Source organism: Gallinula chloropus (assembly GCF_964237585.1).
Source record: "Gallinula chloropus genome assembly, chromosome: 2".
Taxonomy (NCBI): domain Eukaryota; kingdom Metazoa; phylum Chordata; class Aves; order Gruiformes; family Rallidae; genus Gallinula; species Gallinula chloropus.
In genome coordinates, this window is record NC_140086.1 from 117,107,840 (window position 1) to 117,123,842 (window position 16,003).

At 43.9% G+C, this 16,003-nt stretch overlaps 1 protein-coding gene across 1 annotated transcript; it reads left to right on the forward strand.

Moving 5' to 3' along the window:
* Positions 1–5,948: 5,948 nt before the first annotated feature.
* LOC311188758 (C-C chemokine receptor type 2-like) lies at positions 5,949–7,263 on the forward strand (the record flags this gene model as incomplete). Its single annotated transcript, XM_084260262.1, has 2 exons — positions 5,949–6,096; positions 6,182–7,263. Exon 2 carries the CDS (start codon positions 6,193–6,195, stop codon positions 7,261–7,263), a length of 1,071 nt encoding a protein of 356 aa, XP_084116388.1. The 5' UTR covers positions 5,949–6,096; positions 6,182–6,192.
* Positions 7,264–16,003: the final 8,740 nt, after the last annotated feature.

Consider the following 16,003-nt stretch of genomic DNA (forward strand, 5'->3'; position numbering starts at 1 on the left):
TGCCGATGTTCTTTATCACGGTCCTATCACATGATTGTATTATCCAAGCATTTGATCATTTAAAGGTCTTGTTTCATTGTCATGTTATGAAGGGTTATGTTCTTTGGTACAGGTTTTTCTTTTTCATGTTATGTCTCTGAGTCACTACAGCCTGTGCTCCATGCTTCTTATACATCAGTCATGGTCTGGCTTGCAATTTTTGTTAATGAGGTTTTACATGAATGAAATTCATCACTACGGCAGTGCACTAGGCTTGTACCATTCTCGCACATGAGGAGAGGTAAGCTCCTCTAGTTGGGTAAATGAGACTTGCCACTTGGGTACTAAGCAAAAAAGTTACAGTAGCCTGAGAAGTTTTGTTGTTTTGTTTTGTTTTGTTTTATGGGTTTTTTTGGCAGTGTATCAATGATGCAGCTATAGCAACACTTGCTTTTATGGGAGAATTGCACTGTTGTTTGCAAAGATCAGTTGACAATGGCAGAGCATTGGGCTTGAACTTCTCTTGTGTGGAGACCCTTACAGCAACAACATGACAGGGGCATGATCCTGTGATATATATGATGGCAATCTCCACTCCAGACTGTTACCCTTCTTTTTCATACCCAGGTTCATCACCAGAATGACTGTGACTAAAACAGTCATTTGAATTACGTTTGATTCAGTGTTTTATCTGAAGCGGTTTAAGCAGACACGCTGAAAAGAAAACCTGAACAGAGATCCTAGTGCAGGACTTAGCCTACAGAAGAGTCTTCTGACACATGTAGTCGTGACTTGGAAGGAGACATTTAATAGCTGTCTCAAGTTTCTCAGAGTTCATATTTTCAGTGCTTATGCTGCTCTCTTACTTTGCTTAGGTAAGGGCACCTACTGTCTTGTAGATGCATAGACTGACTCTACTGAATTGCAGAAAAGCTCAGAATTTTTGCAAGATTGTATTCCTGGTTTTGTTAGGGAATGGAAACAATTGGATCCTGAGGATCCACGGAGAATGAAGCCTATTTTTCCAAGCTCAGAACAGATTTTTCTTGAAAGTTCAGTATAAATGAAAAAACTCATCAGTTAGCAGGCAAGTGATTATGCTCAGATGTTTCTAATGTTCAGCTGTTATAAAAGAGGAAGAGGTTTCCAAAACAGGGTTTAGTTTTGGGACTCTTTCCCCAGTTACATCCTGGAAAGAAAACCTGTGGTCACTACCACAGGAAAAGGTTTGTTAGAGGGAAACTACCAGCACAGAGCCTTACATACAGCACTTAGATTGCTCGTCCATCTTTTCCTTCAGCTTCCTTATAAACCCAAGAGAACCAATTAGTTTTATGTTTGCTCCCAAAGATGTCTTTGGTATCTGTGCACGTTCTGCTGTAGTTTTGCCTGTCCACAGACCCCTCCTAGAAAGTCAAAGGGAAGTTACGGATCTGTTAGCAGGACCCATTGGGCACCTTTCTAGCAACACCTGCTACAAGGATATGGGGAATCATTTTTCTTCATTGAAGTTTCAGTTTTACCTGTGCTACACTGTAATAATCTCTTCATGAAGTGCCTTGGCTGCTGCTGACACATCCTTCTAAGCTGACTAAGAGTCATTACGCAATTTATTTTTCTGTATGACAAATGCTGCCATTCGGGAAAAGGAGGAGAGTGACGGCAGGCAGAGTAGCACTGTGCTACCCATTCATACATTTCCACAGAGAAGTCTTGCCTCAGACCATGAAAAAGGGAAAGAGAACTTTGAGGGACTCCAGTTTTGAGCTAGGCGGCTCCATTAATGCACAGGTGCTGTTCTAACTTGTAGTTACTAATACTCTGATTTTCATGAGTGTGGTGGGCACCCTGTCTTGAGGCTAGATGCCTACCAAAACCATTCTATCACTCCCCTTCTGAGTTGGACAGGCGATATAAAATATATAAAGTATATATTGAGAGGCTTACAGGTCAGATAAGGACAGGGAGAGATCATTCCACAATTAATGGGTAAAACAGACTCAATGCGGAATAAAATGCATCTAATTTATTACCCAATCAAAACAGAGTAGGATAATGAGAAATAAAAACAAATCTTAAGACACCTTCCCCCACCTCTCCCTTCTTCCCAGACTCAACATCATTCATGATTTCTCTCCCTCCTCCCCCCAAGAAGCACAGCGGGACGAGAAATGGGGGTTTCAGTCAGTTCATCATGCATTGTCTCTGTGTGGTGGTTTAGCCCTGGCTGGAGGCCAGATGACCACCAAAGTCGCTCTACCACTCCCCTTTCCAGCTGGACAAGGAAGAAAACATATATTGAGAGGCATGGACTTGAGATAAGAACAGGGAGAGCTCGTTCTGCAATCAGTGTCATGGGTGAAACAAACTCAACACAGAGTAAAGGACAGAAAACTCTCTAATTTATGACACTGCCCTGCACACCCAGTGACACCAGAGTCGGGCAATGAGAAGCGCAGCCAGATCTTAAAGCACCTCCCCCCACCCCTCCCTTCTCAGCAGACTTCACTTTAGCCATGATTTCGCCCCCTCCTTCCCCCCATTGTGGCACAGGGAGGGGCAGGGACTGGGGAATGGGGGTTTTGGTCAGTTCCTCACCAGTTGTTTTCCTTCCTAGCTGGACAGGGGAAGGGGGCATTCCTCACCCCCTTCCCCTGCTCCAGCATGGGGTCCCACCCAGAGAGGAGAGAGTCCTCCACAAACTTCTCCAGCGTGAATCCTTTCCCATGGGGCTTCAGCTCTCCACCAGCTCCCCCAGCATGGGTCACTTCTGTGGGGTGCAGTCATAAATCATAAATCTCTCAGGCCCAGACTGCTCCAGCCTGGTCCTCCACAGAGCCACCAGCCTTCCCCCTCAGCAAACCTGCTCCAGCGTGGATCTCTCTCTCTTTCTCATCTCTGTGTCTCTGTCTCTCTCCACGGGCTGCAAGTGCTGACAGGGGATTGCTCCAACGTGGGTCACAGCATCTCCTGTATGTCTCCACCTGCTCCAGTGTGGGGCCTCTGCACAGGCCTCTGCACCCCTTCTCACACAAAACTATGACACTCTGCCAGTCCTTCCTTCTTAGGGGGAGGACTCCTCACACTTTTACCCTGCTCCAGCGTGGGGTCCCTCCCACAGGAGACAGTCCTCCACGAACTTTTCAAACATGAGTCCTTTCCCATGGGGTGTCAGTTCTTCATGAACTGCCCCAGCATGAGTTCCTTCCATGGGGTGCCAACCTTCAGGAACAGACTGCTCTATCTTGGTCCCCCACAGAGTCACAAGTTCCCCCAGCAAACCTGCTCCCACGTGGGCCTTTCTCTCTACCAGCTGCAGGTCTTGCCAGGAAACCTGCTCCAGCATGGGCTTCCCATTGGGTCAGAGTGTCCTTCATGTGCCTCCACCTGCTCCAGCATGGGGTCCTCCATGGGCTGCAGGTGGGATCTCTGCTCCCCATCATCTTCCATGGGCTGCAGGGGGACAGCCTGCTTCACCATGGTCTTCATAACATCACTGCAAGCGCCTGCAAAGTTTCTCAGATCTTCTCACTCCTTTCTTGGGCGGCAAAAAGCATCTGCTTGTCTTTTTTTCCCTTAAATATGTTGTCACAGAGGCACTATGACCGTTGCTGATTGGCTCAGCCTTGGTGTGCAGCGGGTCCATCCTTGAGCTGGCTTTGCTTGAATTACTTTATCGTTGAAATGTCTGACAGTCATACCAGCGCCTAGATACTTCCATAGCTAAAGCTGACACCCTATAGGTAACAGCTAACAGTCCAGCACTGGCAAGGCTTCTCTCAAAGGAGTGAGCTCAGACTGCAGCTTTGTTAAAGCTTAAAGAAATTAAATTGCATTACATCACTGCAAATATTAAGAAAGTAATATTTTTCTCCCATCCAAGCTGGAACCCCATTTTATCTGCAAGAGCTTTTTCTGGCGGGGGGCAGGTATGTGGGCAGGGCTTAGTCACATTTCACTGTACCCAACTTCTTTGAGACTCAGAACATAACCAGTCCTCCAAGGGGAAATGAGAGTAGCATCTTATTGGACTGCTCATACATTTTGGTGCTTTTGCATGATAAGCACACAGGATAAATTTGAAGGGGGGGGGAGGGAACTGAAGTGAAAACTCTCCTCCTCTTATATTTCTGATTTAGGTTTGACTCAGTTGCCTGCTTTTCCAGAAAACACCCAGAATTTCTGTTAGCAACCAAAACTACCCTGCACATGCAGAAACTTGGGGGAGGGTGGAGAGGGCAGGACAGTGGGCACTGATGGCTGAATGCAGTACATAAAGCAGATGAGAAAGCCATGCAAGTCGAAATCAGTGAGAATTCCTGAATATTGACTTGTAACTTTGTAAGGAAAATAAGGGAAATAAGCCAAATAATTGCAAGTTCCCAAATCAATCTCTCTGAACAGTCCATTACAGCACAGCTGCAGATATAAACCTGGAGATTGTTTTGGTAGCACACCCACTCTGAAAGTTCAGTTCCAGATCATTTCAGAGCCGGACTTCCTGTCAAGGGCTACAGCTTGGAGACTGTCCTCCATGAACTTCTCCAATGTGAGTCCTTTCTATCAGGGGGGTCATCTTATCACCAATTGCCTCAGCGTGGCTCCCTTCCACGGGGTGCTGACCTTCGAGCCCAGACTGCTCCAGACTGGCCCCCCAGAGAGTCACAAGTCCCCCAGCAAACCTGCTGTGGCATGGGTCAGTCTCTCCATGGGCTGTAGATGGAACCTCTGCTCCCTGTCATTATCCACGGGCTGCAGGATGACAGCCTGCTTCACCATTCTCCACAGGCTGCAGGAGAGTCTCTCTCTCTTGCACCTGAAGTGCTTCATCCCCTCCCACTCCTTCTTCCCTGGCCTTGGTGACTGCATGGTTTCTCACATCTTCTCACTCCCTTCTCTGGTGGTAAAATGCAGCTGCTTGTGGGGTTTTTTTCTCCTAAATGTGATTCCCAGAGGCACTGTGACCTCTTGCCTGGAGTCAGCTGATGTTTACTCTCTGGGGCCTGCAGAGAGCTTCTAGCTGCTTCTTGCAGAAGCCACCTCTGCAGCCCGCCCCCCGTCTCCGCCAGGACCCAGCTACACAAAACTGCAACATCCTTTTACAGACAGCAAACAGCTCTGTGTGAGTGGCTACCAAACGCATCGATTTCAGTTCCCCACTAAGTGACCAGGAAGGACATCTTGTCCCTCCAGAACCCGTCTTCACAAAATCCTCTTCCCAGCTTCTCATGCAATACCCAGGCAATTGTCCATTTTCTCTGGGGGAATCTGTCAGAAGCCTTTTCAGACATACACAAAGCCATGCTTCTGCATCTGGCCCACAGTCCTACCAGGGACCTGGGAATTGGGAAGGGCTTGGTGACATCAAATTTGCAAAGCCTTTTGTGCCATTTGCCAATGTGTTTGCATATCTGTTCTTTGTACAGGCCTGCATGCTGCTTTCACTGGGGAGGGTTTCGCTACAGGAAGGGTGGGCGGCAAAGGAACCAGCTTTTACCTGCTCACATTGTAGTAGAACTTGCTGTAACAGGGCTTTTACACCTCCTCTGCACCAGTTACCTCCCAGGCTGGGAAGCTCAGCCCCCGCAAGACAGAAAGTTTGGGCAACCTTTTCACTTCATCAATGACTATGTCACCTCACTGGAAATGGTGACTAACAAAGGATGAAGTAACCTATCAAACAGACACACTCAGTGATGTCTGGATCTGCCTTTTGCCATTATGCCTTCCCCAAGACAATTGGCCAATCTAAACTGTGGAGCCCCTGAATCATGTCTCTTAAACAGATACTCACACAAGGAATCAAAACTTCTTAGAGCCCCAAGCACTTGGGTGGTCTTGCAATTGATGGAAGGATGCCACAGCAGATGTAGGCATTATTAGCCACACTGATGGCAACTTTCATGTTTTATGCCATTTGCCAAAATGTTTGCCTATCCATTCTTTCTACAGGCCTGCAGGCTGCTTTCATTCCAGAGCCACGGAAGACCAGCACACTTCCATGGCCAGCGTCTGACCCAGATTCTGTAAAGGACACAGCATTTGCCATTTTAACCCAGACCAACGCTGCCTACTTGCTGCTCTGCAACACCCAGGACAGCAGGTCCACCCAGGTGGGTATGCTTTGTACTGTGCAAAGGTCATATCTACACCTCCAAGCTTGGGGATTCCTCCAGTAAAACACCCTTTTCTTCCTTTCCAGATCAAGACACCATGGAAAACCATACCATGGACTTAGCTGACTTGCTGATAACAACAGAATTTGACTACAGCGATTCAGAGCCATGCTTGGGAACTGAGGAAAAGCACTTTGCAGCAAACCTGTTGCCACCACTTTATTCTTTGGTGGTGATATTTGGCCTCATAGGCAATATGCTTGTTATCCTCATCCTGGTAAAATACAAGAGGTTGAAGAGCATGACTGACATCTACCTGCTCAATTTGGCAATTTCTGATTTGCTGTTTGTATTCTCTCTCCCTTTTTGGGCTTATTACGCCGCTCACGACTGGATTTTTGGGGACACGCTGTGCAGAATTCTCTCAGGTGTCTACCTCCTCGGCTTCTACAGCGGGATCTTTTTCATAATCCTCTTGACCCTAGACAGGTATCTGGCCATAGTGCATGCAGTGTTTGCGTTAAAAGCTAGGACAGTTGCCTACAGCATCCTCACCACCATTGTCACTTGGGCTGTCGCTGGTTTTGCTTCTATTCCTGGGATAGTGTTTCACAAAACTCAGAAAGAAGACTCACGTTACACCTGCAGCGCTCATTATCCAAGCGATACTGCGATAAATTGGAAGTACTCCTGCATTTTAAAGATGAACATCCTGGGACTTGTTATTCCAATGGTTATTATGGTTTTCAGTTACTCACAAATTATAAGAACATTATTGAGATGCAAGAATGAGAAAAAACAAAAGGCAGTCAGACTTATTTTCATGATCATGATTTTTTACTTCATCTTCTGGACACCGTTCCATATTTCTTCTTTTTTGCATACATTTCAAAATTCACTTTTCAATCCAAATTGTGAAATCAAAGGTCACCTGGAGAAAGCAATCCAAGTGACAGAAACAATATCCATGATTCATTGTTGCATAAATCCTGTTATCTACGCATTTGTTGGAGAAAAATTCAGGAAATACCTTTATGCCTTTTTCCGAAGGCACATTGCAGCCCACCTCTGCAAAAAATGTCCAAATCTGTATCGTGAAAAGATGGAAAGAGTTAGTTCCACATTTACAGCATCCACTGCAGAGCATGACATCTCTACTGGACTGTAAAAATACATAAAAACATTACTATATGTTGCATGCTGTACTTTGCCTTAAGGACTGCCTGACATAATTTAAGATCTTTATGTCAATCACTATCAAAAATGGTATGAGCCTCAATTCTTGTAAACTGTTCCCTGGGGTTGCAGCATTTTTCATTCTTAAACTAAGGGAATCAGTGAGTTCTCCAAGAAATGTTAACACCATAGCTGGACCACATTGAGATTTGAATGCGGCCCAGAATAGTATGATTCTGTTTATTGACCCAAATTCTATCCAATAAATGAATGCTACTAAGATTTAGCTGGGGGGAATACAATATTGAACAGACTGAGGAGTGACATGTCATCTCATGATAGCCATTTCCTGTTGTGTGAACATTTTAATTTGAGGATTGATGCCACTTCCAAAAGATGTTCCATTACTGTTGAATACTAAAGAGGTACATCAATCATCACAGCTTCCTCCCAGTGGTCAGGGATTTGATGGGGTAGTTGTCTTAATTTTCACCCCTCTATCCCTTATTTTCCCTACATAAATAAAAGATGTTTCCATAAAAAGGGAATCTGTGGATGAGTATATCAAGATAATATCTCTCCTCTGATGGGAGATTTGACTGACCTTCATCATACCAGGGCAAACTAACCCAAGGATTTATCTGTTATCTAATAGTGTGGTCATTTTTAAACATAATCCTTTTGACTATAGGCGAAGTTATACTACTTTGAATTTAGTTCTTTTACTATACCACTGTTTAGTTGCTAACATTTTTCAAAGTGGGATTTTAATGGGCAATATTGTGATTTTTGTGGGTGTAATTTTGCAAGTAACTACACACACAAAGTTTACTGACTGTGCAACAAGATAACATTCCTCAAAACCCATGAATTTGTTTCTGACAAATCATCTCCCTCCAAGGAAAATGACACTTGTCTGATAAAAGCAAAAGATCTGCAAGGCTAGAATTAAAATTACCTTGGTATTCAGTACGCAAGATTCTGTAGGAAAAAATATTGAGACCCTCTCTGAAGGATTTCTTGAGACCATGAGCACAGTACTGAGCAGAAACCTTAGTTCTGGACAGGTAAAGCGTGTGTGTAGAGGAAGACTCTCCATGGCAGCAGCAGTAAGTGTGTCAGGCTAGGATCCTGCTCAAGAAAAATGTGCTCTCCACATCATACCATCTGATGTTTGGGATACACTTCTAAGCAGGCAGTAGCCTTGGAATTGCAAAAGCAGCTGGATGCAGAGGAGACCTACCCTCTTTGTCTTCCCAGTAGAAGAGTGCTCTTAGCCATCTGGTGCCTCTGTCAGAACTGCATGCTAATCGAAGACTCAAAACCATTGGTGTGCAGGTGGCATATGGCCATACCTTGATGGCATTATTAAGACTTACCCTGTTAAAAAAGTGGTATTCTAGGGACATGATGTTAGCAAAGAAGAGGAGAGAGCAGCACTTCTTAGGCAAGTGAACTATCCCGCTTCTTTCCCTATTTACTTCAAAGAGCACCGCTCCTCCATGTAAAGCCTTGCTCAGGGAGATCTGGAGGGGCAGGTTCAACTAACCTCTGTGTTACCTAAGGACACAGGAGAGGATTCCACACTAATTAATGTTAGGCATGTGACTCAAATGCCTAAATTAACAGCAGAGCTCTTCACGGTCCCTCTGTGATTGGTGGCGAAAGCGATGCTGGAGTCAGAGGCAGACACATGATTGAAAGTGGGTCTGGGCAAGACTGCCTGTCTGACCCCAGAAGGAGCCTGCAAAAGCCAGCCTCTTAATTTAGGAATCAGATGCCTTAACCTAGGTGGTGGAAATACTCTTCCCCTTCTAGCCTTATATAATGAAAGCACTGCTTCTGTTAGTTGTAAGCTTCTATCCTATCAACTATTATAATCTGGCCACTAACTTTGCGAGGTTAATAGACACAGGCAGGCTAAAGAAAAGGCCAAAAATTATCCACACGGTAAACTTTCTTGCTTGGAAATCATAGTTTTCTTTTCTTTTGTACATTTTCATTGCACTGAAGTGAAAGCACCATTTCAACATTGAAGTATACATTAGTTCAGTGTGATACAAATCCTGCTGTGATATTTCTACTGCTGGGTTTTATTTAAAATTATTTTCTCATTGGAATTATGCTCCTTCCTATTTTCATGTGAATGTAGTAAAATTAATAAAATGTATGTTTTGGAAAAAAAATGTATAACCCATAGCCCATGTTTTTTCTCCTCCTAAGAAAAAGCCCATCAGCTCTGCTGCCAGAATGGACTTTCAAAAAGATCCAAGTATGGATGTAAACATGTGTAAACTGAACAAGCAGAGAACTGTCTGCCCAGTCCATAAGTTACTGCCATGACTTTTATCCACCTGCAAGCTTGAGGAGAATGCGTTACGATAACTCCAGGAAAAGTCTGGGGCCACAGGTTTTACATGGGTGAAATTTGACAGGTAGGACAAACAGGGATTTATGTAGGGGAATGGGAATAAAGGAGAGCAATAAAGGACTGCACTTTACTAATATTGGGATAAAGACGGGATTCTCCATGGACTTTCTGCTCTAATTTCACATGTCCTCGTACGGTGATCCAAAAAATGTGTGGTGTGTCTGATCTCCCAAGTTTTAAATGTAAGGAACTTTAAGCATTCAAAGTTCAATATTGAAATATGCTTCTACTTCACCAAACCAAACCTAAAGAGCTTATCACTCTGTCATGTGCCCAGTCAGGATAATCCTTGACCCTTCATTGTAGCTTTGTGCTGAGACAACCAAGGCTCTAGTTTTGTGGTAGATTTTGAGTCTTAGTCAGGTGTGGTTGTGGTATGCTCTAACTACAAGGCAGGCAGCTCCAAATTAGGCTAGCAGGACTTCAAGCAGCCAGTTGGATGGAGCTACCCAGGGGGAAGGTTTAACAAGATCCCCACTCCCTGTGAAAAAGAACTTAAGTCACCTTGTCGGAGCGTGGGTGGGGGAACCTGTTACTGTTACTTACAGGAGATCTATTCAGTAACTCAGGGTCTGCACGGAAAAGCATTGAGATGAAGATACAGTGTGTGTGTGTGTGTGTGTAAGGGCTAAAGAAGGAGGCAGGTACACAGAAACTGTGTAATAAAATGTAAAATGAAAGAAAATGGTCTGCTAAGACAATGGAAAGGCACACCAGAACTGTAATTATAGCAGAACAGAAACTAGCACAAGGAAGAACCACTGCAGTGCCTGGGGGGCATCTGAGCTGTGCTGGTGAAGGAAAGGAAATGAAAGCAAGCATTTGAGAGAGCACACAAGTGGCACAGGGCACCAAGAAGATTGATAACAGTAACTCTCTGAACATGAAGGAAATCGTAGCTCTACCACAAATGTTGAACAGATCAGTGGAAACAGTTGCAGCTTCAAAATGTTGTGTGCTGAACTTCTGACGAGGTAACTTGTTCACTGGGGTGTCAGCGTGCTTATGAAAGAGTGCCTAGGTGCCATGGACAAATTATGCACAGCCCTGAAACCAACGGTTTTACTTATGCACAGAACAGGACAGAGCCCGACCCTCCTGTCAGGAGGTACTATGGCCACACGTTCAGAAGCATGTGAGGAGGAGTGCCCCACACAGCAAAAGATAGCTCTGCCAGCTGTTAGGCAGGCTTCCTATGGGGCAAAAGGCAATGCAGCAAAGTGAGTGGTACTGGTGAGCGCTGAGCAGTACTCCCAGCCCCACCATGTTTAACCACTGTCGTTGGTTTGCCTGTGGTAAGCGTGTAGTGGACAAATATAGAAATAGTGAAACTTGTGGTAATCAGTGCACAGGGATGTTCCTGTCGTAAGACAGTTTGTTAATGCAACTGTACCCTTATGCATACATACTTTAGATAAGGTGGAGGTAAATGGAGTATAAAGGAAGAGTAAGAGGTCAAAATGGACAAATGGGAAAAAAGTAGTAGCAAAAAAATGAGAGAATGACTCTTACCAGCCTTAACAGAGGCTAACAGAATAATAACCAGAATCATGGGAAGATCAGAAATAAACACTCTAGAGAGAATACTAAAAAAATTTAGGTAAGAGAGATTTTCAGTTATGAAGCTTCAGAATAAATCATTCCTCCCAGTGAAAATTACAAAAGGAATCAATACAAAGAATGTGAGGACAAAATGACATTCTATCTTGTTCCAGTTATCAAAACCCAAATACACTAAATGCCAGGAGAATGCCATGATGCTGACCAGGTTAAACAGCACAACATGCGGATACTGCTCATGTTGAAGATTAATTTTGCTGCTGTTTTCAAATGCTGATGCTCACTTGCCTTCTCCTGGTGGTTACTGTGGCGTTAGAAGTGTTACATTTTAGTACAGTAGTAAGAAAAAATGCAGCTAGCCAAGGAAACATAAGCAACCCAGTAAATTCTGGTGCATTTAGAATATCAGTAGTGATCAGACCAAAATACAGAAGGTTTGTTTAGAAATAAGGAGTGAAAGCATTATTGATTTGTATTGGTGTTCTGACGACACTTGCCTATTAGGAGCTGTACTTCGTTCAGAAAGAGGAATGGTGGAGGGGAAAAAAAGTCATTATAAGTTTGTATAGCTGCCAAGCTGTTTTTTAATTCTTGTGACGAGAGCAATCTCAGTTTGAGTGCTCTAAGCCTGAAATGACTGGTCCTGGGGGGGCAGGGCCACCATGCTGAGCTGCAGGATGGCAGCATTATCAGATACATAGGCCAATGTGCAAAACCGCACAAGCCTTCAGGTGACAATCAGCTCTGCAGAGCCATCTACAAGGCTGTGCCAGCAGGATTCACTAACAGCACGACCTACCTGACACCAGGCTTCGTGAATGGAATGGGAACCAAGTGGATGGAAGTGAAGGAGCCATTTGGACATAACTTGCAGGGATGCTATCATGAGGTATGGACAATTACAGACTACATCTAATCTTTGGCATCCAAAAGTATTTTCTGGCTCCTGTCACATACCTCGTCATTGCACAGACTCTCTCTATCTTTCTGTGACCTAGTTTTCACGGGGAAGAAGTTTGGTTTGTGGTCTTCTTAATCAGCCTGCCTGATTAAAGGTCCGGGATTTACGTGTATGCTGTGGAGTATTTCTGATTCACAGTTGAGATAGCCCCAAACAGCACCTCTAGACCTAGGATTGATATACTATAGGTGAACCTGAAAACAGCAAAATGTGAGAATTGAAGGCCTATGTAAAAATGAGATTCTCAGAGCTGAAATTTCATGAAATGCATAGCTATGGCCCAAAAGTACCACAAAAACCTCTTGTACATGAAACATGGCAGCATACATCAGAAGCCTGGATAAAAATGGTAGAAGGAAGGAACACTCCCTTCTTCCTTGCTGCATGAGGAAACAGTTAGTTCTCTAAGAGCAGCTTGGGGAAAACCAAAACAAAAATAGTACCACAGCAATGGAATTAATATGTGCTGCAATGGATAATTATCTATGAGCAAGATTTGCAAGAGAAACAAACAGGAAACAGAATAATAATGGGGGGGAAAAGCGCTTTGATCTTACCACCAGTAAACAACCATGTGAAGAAAGTGTTAATGAAGATCAGAAATGCTTGTATCTTCCAGGGTTTGCTTTTTGTAAACCAGCTTCCTCAAACCTGTGAAATGTGTAAAATGCTTGATTTTGGGTTTTTTTTACTAGTCTCCATGACAGAAATTTTAGGGTGTGGTACATAATGGCTTTTCCTCATTTTTCTCAAAAGATACCTCATAGATGTAAGATTGGGTGTGATTGTACAGTGGCAGCAAAAGATTAGTAACAAGAATTTGAGTGCCTGAAAAAGAAAGGCTGATAAGGAAAAAAAATCCCTAAACAACCAAGTAGTTTGAGCCGGACGTCTTTATTTGGCACCTTCAAAACAAAGGCATTTATCTATTACTGACAAAAGCAAATAAATGCTAATATTAACCTAATTTGGATGTGGATTTTGTTACTATAACAAGTATGAGATATAATGAGATATAATTGAGGGAACCAATGGAAAAAGAAATTCATCCAGTCTGTGTTTGCGTGTCTTTGTTAGACCACCATATGAAAAGGATGGCCTGGTTTGCTGTAGTTACAGACTTTGTAAGAGAGCTACACACTACCTTACAGGGTATCTCTAAGAAAGGTATTGGCCATTCTGCCCTGGGTCTCGTTTCTCCCCCCCCCCCCCAGTCTTTCTTTCTTCTCCAGGTGGTGCAAGTCTGTAATAAATTGAATGGAAACTGTTAGTTGCATTTTCAAATTTCTAAAATTTGGCTTGATGACATTATACATATGTGAGATCCCACCTGGAGTACTGTGTCCAGCCCTGGAATGCTCAGCGTAGTAAGGACACAAAGCTGTTGGACCAAGTCCAGAGGAAGGCCACCAAGATGATCAGAGGGCTGGAGCACCTCCCCTACAAAGACAGGCTGAGAGACCTGGGCTTGTTCAGCCTGGAGAAGAGAAGGCTCCAGGGAGAAATTATTGCAGCCTTCCAGTATCTGAAAGGGGACTACAAGAAAGCTGGAGAAGGGCTCCTTGTCAGGGAGTGTAGTGATAAGATAAGGGCTAATGGGTTTAAAGTGAAAGGGGTAGATTTAGATTGGATATTAGGAAGAAATTCTTCCCTGTGAGGGTGATGAGGCACTGCCACAGGTTGTCCTGAGAAGCTGTGACTGCCCCCTCCCTGGAATTGTTCAAGGCCAGGTTGGATGGGGCTTTGGGCAGCCTGGCCTAGTGGAGGGTGTCTGTGCCCATGGCAGGGACTGGAACTAGATGATCTTTGAGATCCCTTCCAACTCAAAGCATTCTGTGATTCTTTGATGTCACCGATGTGTGAGCATCTGCTATGTGTCCTAGAAGACATTTCAATACTGGTGTAGACTTCACATAAAAGATGGTGTCTCCTTGTGGGAATGCCATATCACTTAGATACTGGATACTTCAGCATGATGGCCTGACTACTGTGAAGTTGAATTATATAGTTAGTCACTACATAGAAGAGAAAGATGAATGCAGTTTGACCTAATAGTGTACATGGCTGTATACTTGCTGAGTACATCGATTTGAGTCCCGCAGGTAAGGAATTAAACCCACTAGCATTCCAGGAATGTCTTTATGGAGGGAATGCATGTCACACCACTAACCATAACTCCTCCTGATCTCCAAAAGTAAAACCATAATAGGCAAAACTCCATCTTATACCAACCCACTCTATTATTCCTTTTATTATTGAATGATAGCTTCAATTTCTTGGTAAAATTATGAGGTTCACCTGTAGGTAAAGATTCTTAAAATCTTCTATAGCTCATGGCAAGCAGCAGTGAACTTTTTCAAAGAGATGCTGGGCAAGAAATTGGGGAAATCTGAAAAAAATCTGACTTGTATCAATGAATGTGCTACTTGTGTTGTCCACACCTCACACACCAGATGGAAGCGATCTGCAGGCAGCAGGGGGGAGGAGGAGGTGACATAACAGCAAGATGGCCAGTCCCAGGCTGGAGTGACGGAACTTCAGACTGGTTGGGAGGTTGAGTCCTGCAGGGGCCCATCGAGATCAACTAAGGAGAGTAGGGGAGTGGAGGAGACTAAAGAAAGATCTTGTTCTAACAGTGTTGATGAACATCACACCAACACCACAACTGGCCTGGATGTGCCTACAGCCACATGCAAGACCTGACCAAATCTGACTTCCCAGCAGCTCTGCTTTTCTGCAGATGGTGTTCGAGCCAATGGAACATGTCTTGTAGGTGTGAAAATAAAGTCACAGTCCAGGTGCCTGAGGCCAGAGTCTGTCCCTATATTTGGGCTGCCAAGTGCCGTAACCATTCACACATTGGCAGTGGCTCCACCAGGTGTAAGACCCAGCTGGTGAGGGACCAAAACCATTCCCCTGAGCCAGCTGCTGTGACTGTGAGCAGCAGAGGCCCTCTGTTGGCATGCAACACCCTCTGCACTCTCATGGTGCTTGTCAGAGAACACACAGCTACGCTTTGCTGATCAGACCAAGCTATGGGAATGACAAGCTGTAAGCAATAAAATCAGATTAATAACACCAGTGAATCTGTGGGAACAAGGGGTGATGTCTGAAGACCAGCCTACTGCAGGCCTTTAGTTTTAAGCTGCTTTTAGTTCAGATATTAGACCAGTTTTTTGAGAGTACATTTCAGAATCAAAAGCCTGATGAAAAATGGGCAAGTCCAGCAACAGGTTTGAGACTGTTTCTCCTGTTCACATAGTGTGAGATTATGAAAGGTTTTAGTCTCCAGCACGTTCAGTAGCATGTAACAAACAGTGATCAACGAAGAAGGCTTCAGAGACCAATCCTTTAAGTCTGTTAATTTCATTGTGTACACTGTTTAGGAAGTATACATTGGAAAATTAATTTCAAAAATTAAATTGATAGAATAATTTGTTTGACAATTATAAGGATTCATGATAAAACTGCAGGGTTTTTGTCAGCTAAGTTTGCCAGCAATTAGGATCTTGATTTAGGTGTAATGGAAACATTTTTAGAAGCAGCTCTTTCCCCTGAATATATAGGGGTCCAATATAGTCCATCAAGTAAGGTAGTGTGAACATACCCTTAGAATCCCCTACAGTGGCCATTAATTTTGACACCAAGACTCCAGCCCTTAGAAAGCTCATTAGAAAAGCTAATTAGGAAAGAAAGAGAAAAATCTATTGATCCTGTGGAATAAAGACCTTGATTAGTCCCCTCATGCAAAGAAAGGCTGGCAAAGAAAACAGGCTGAGC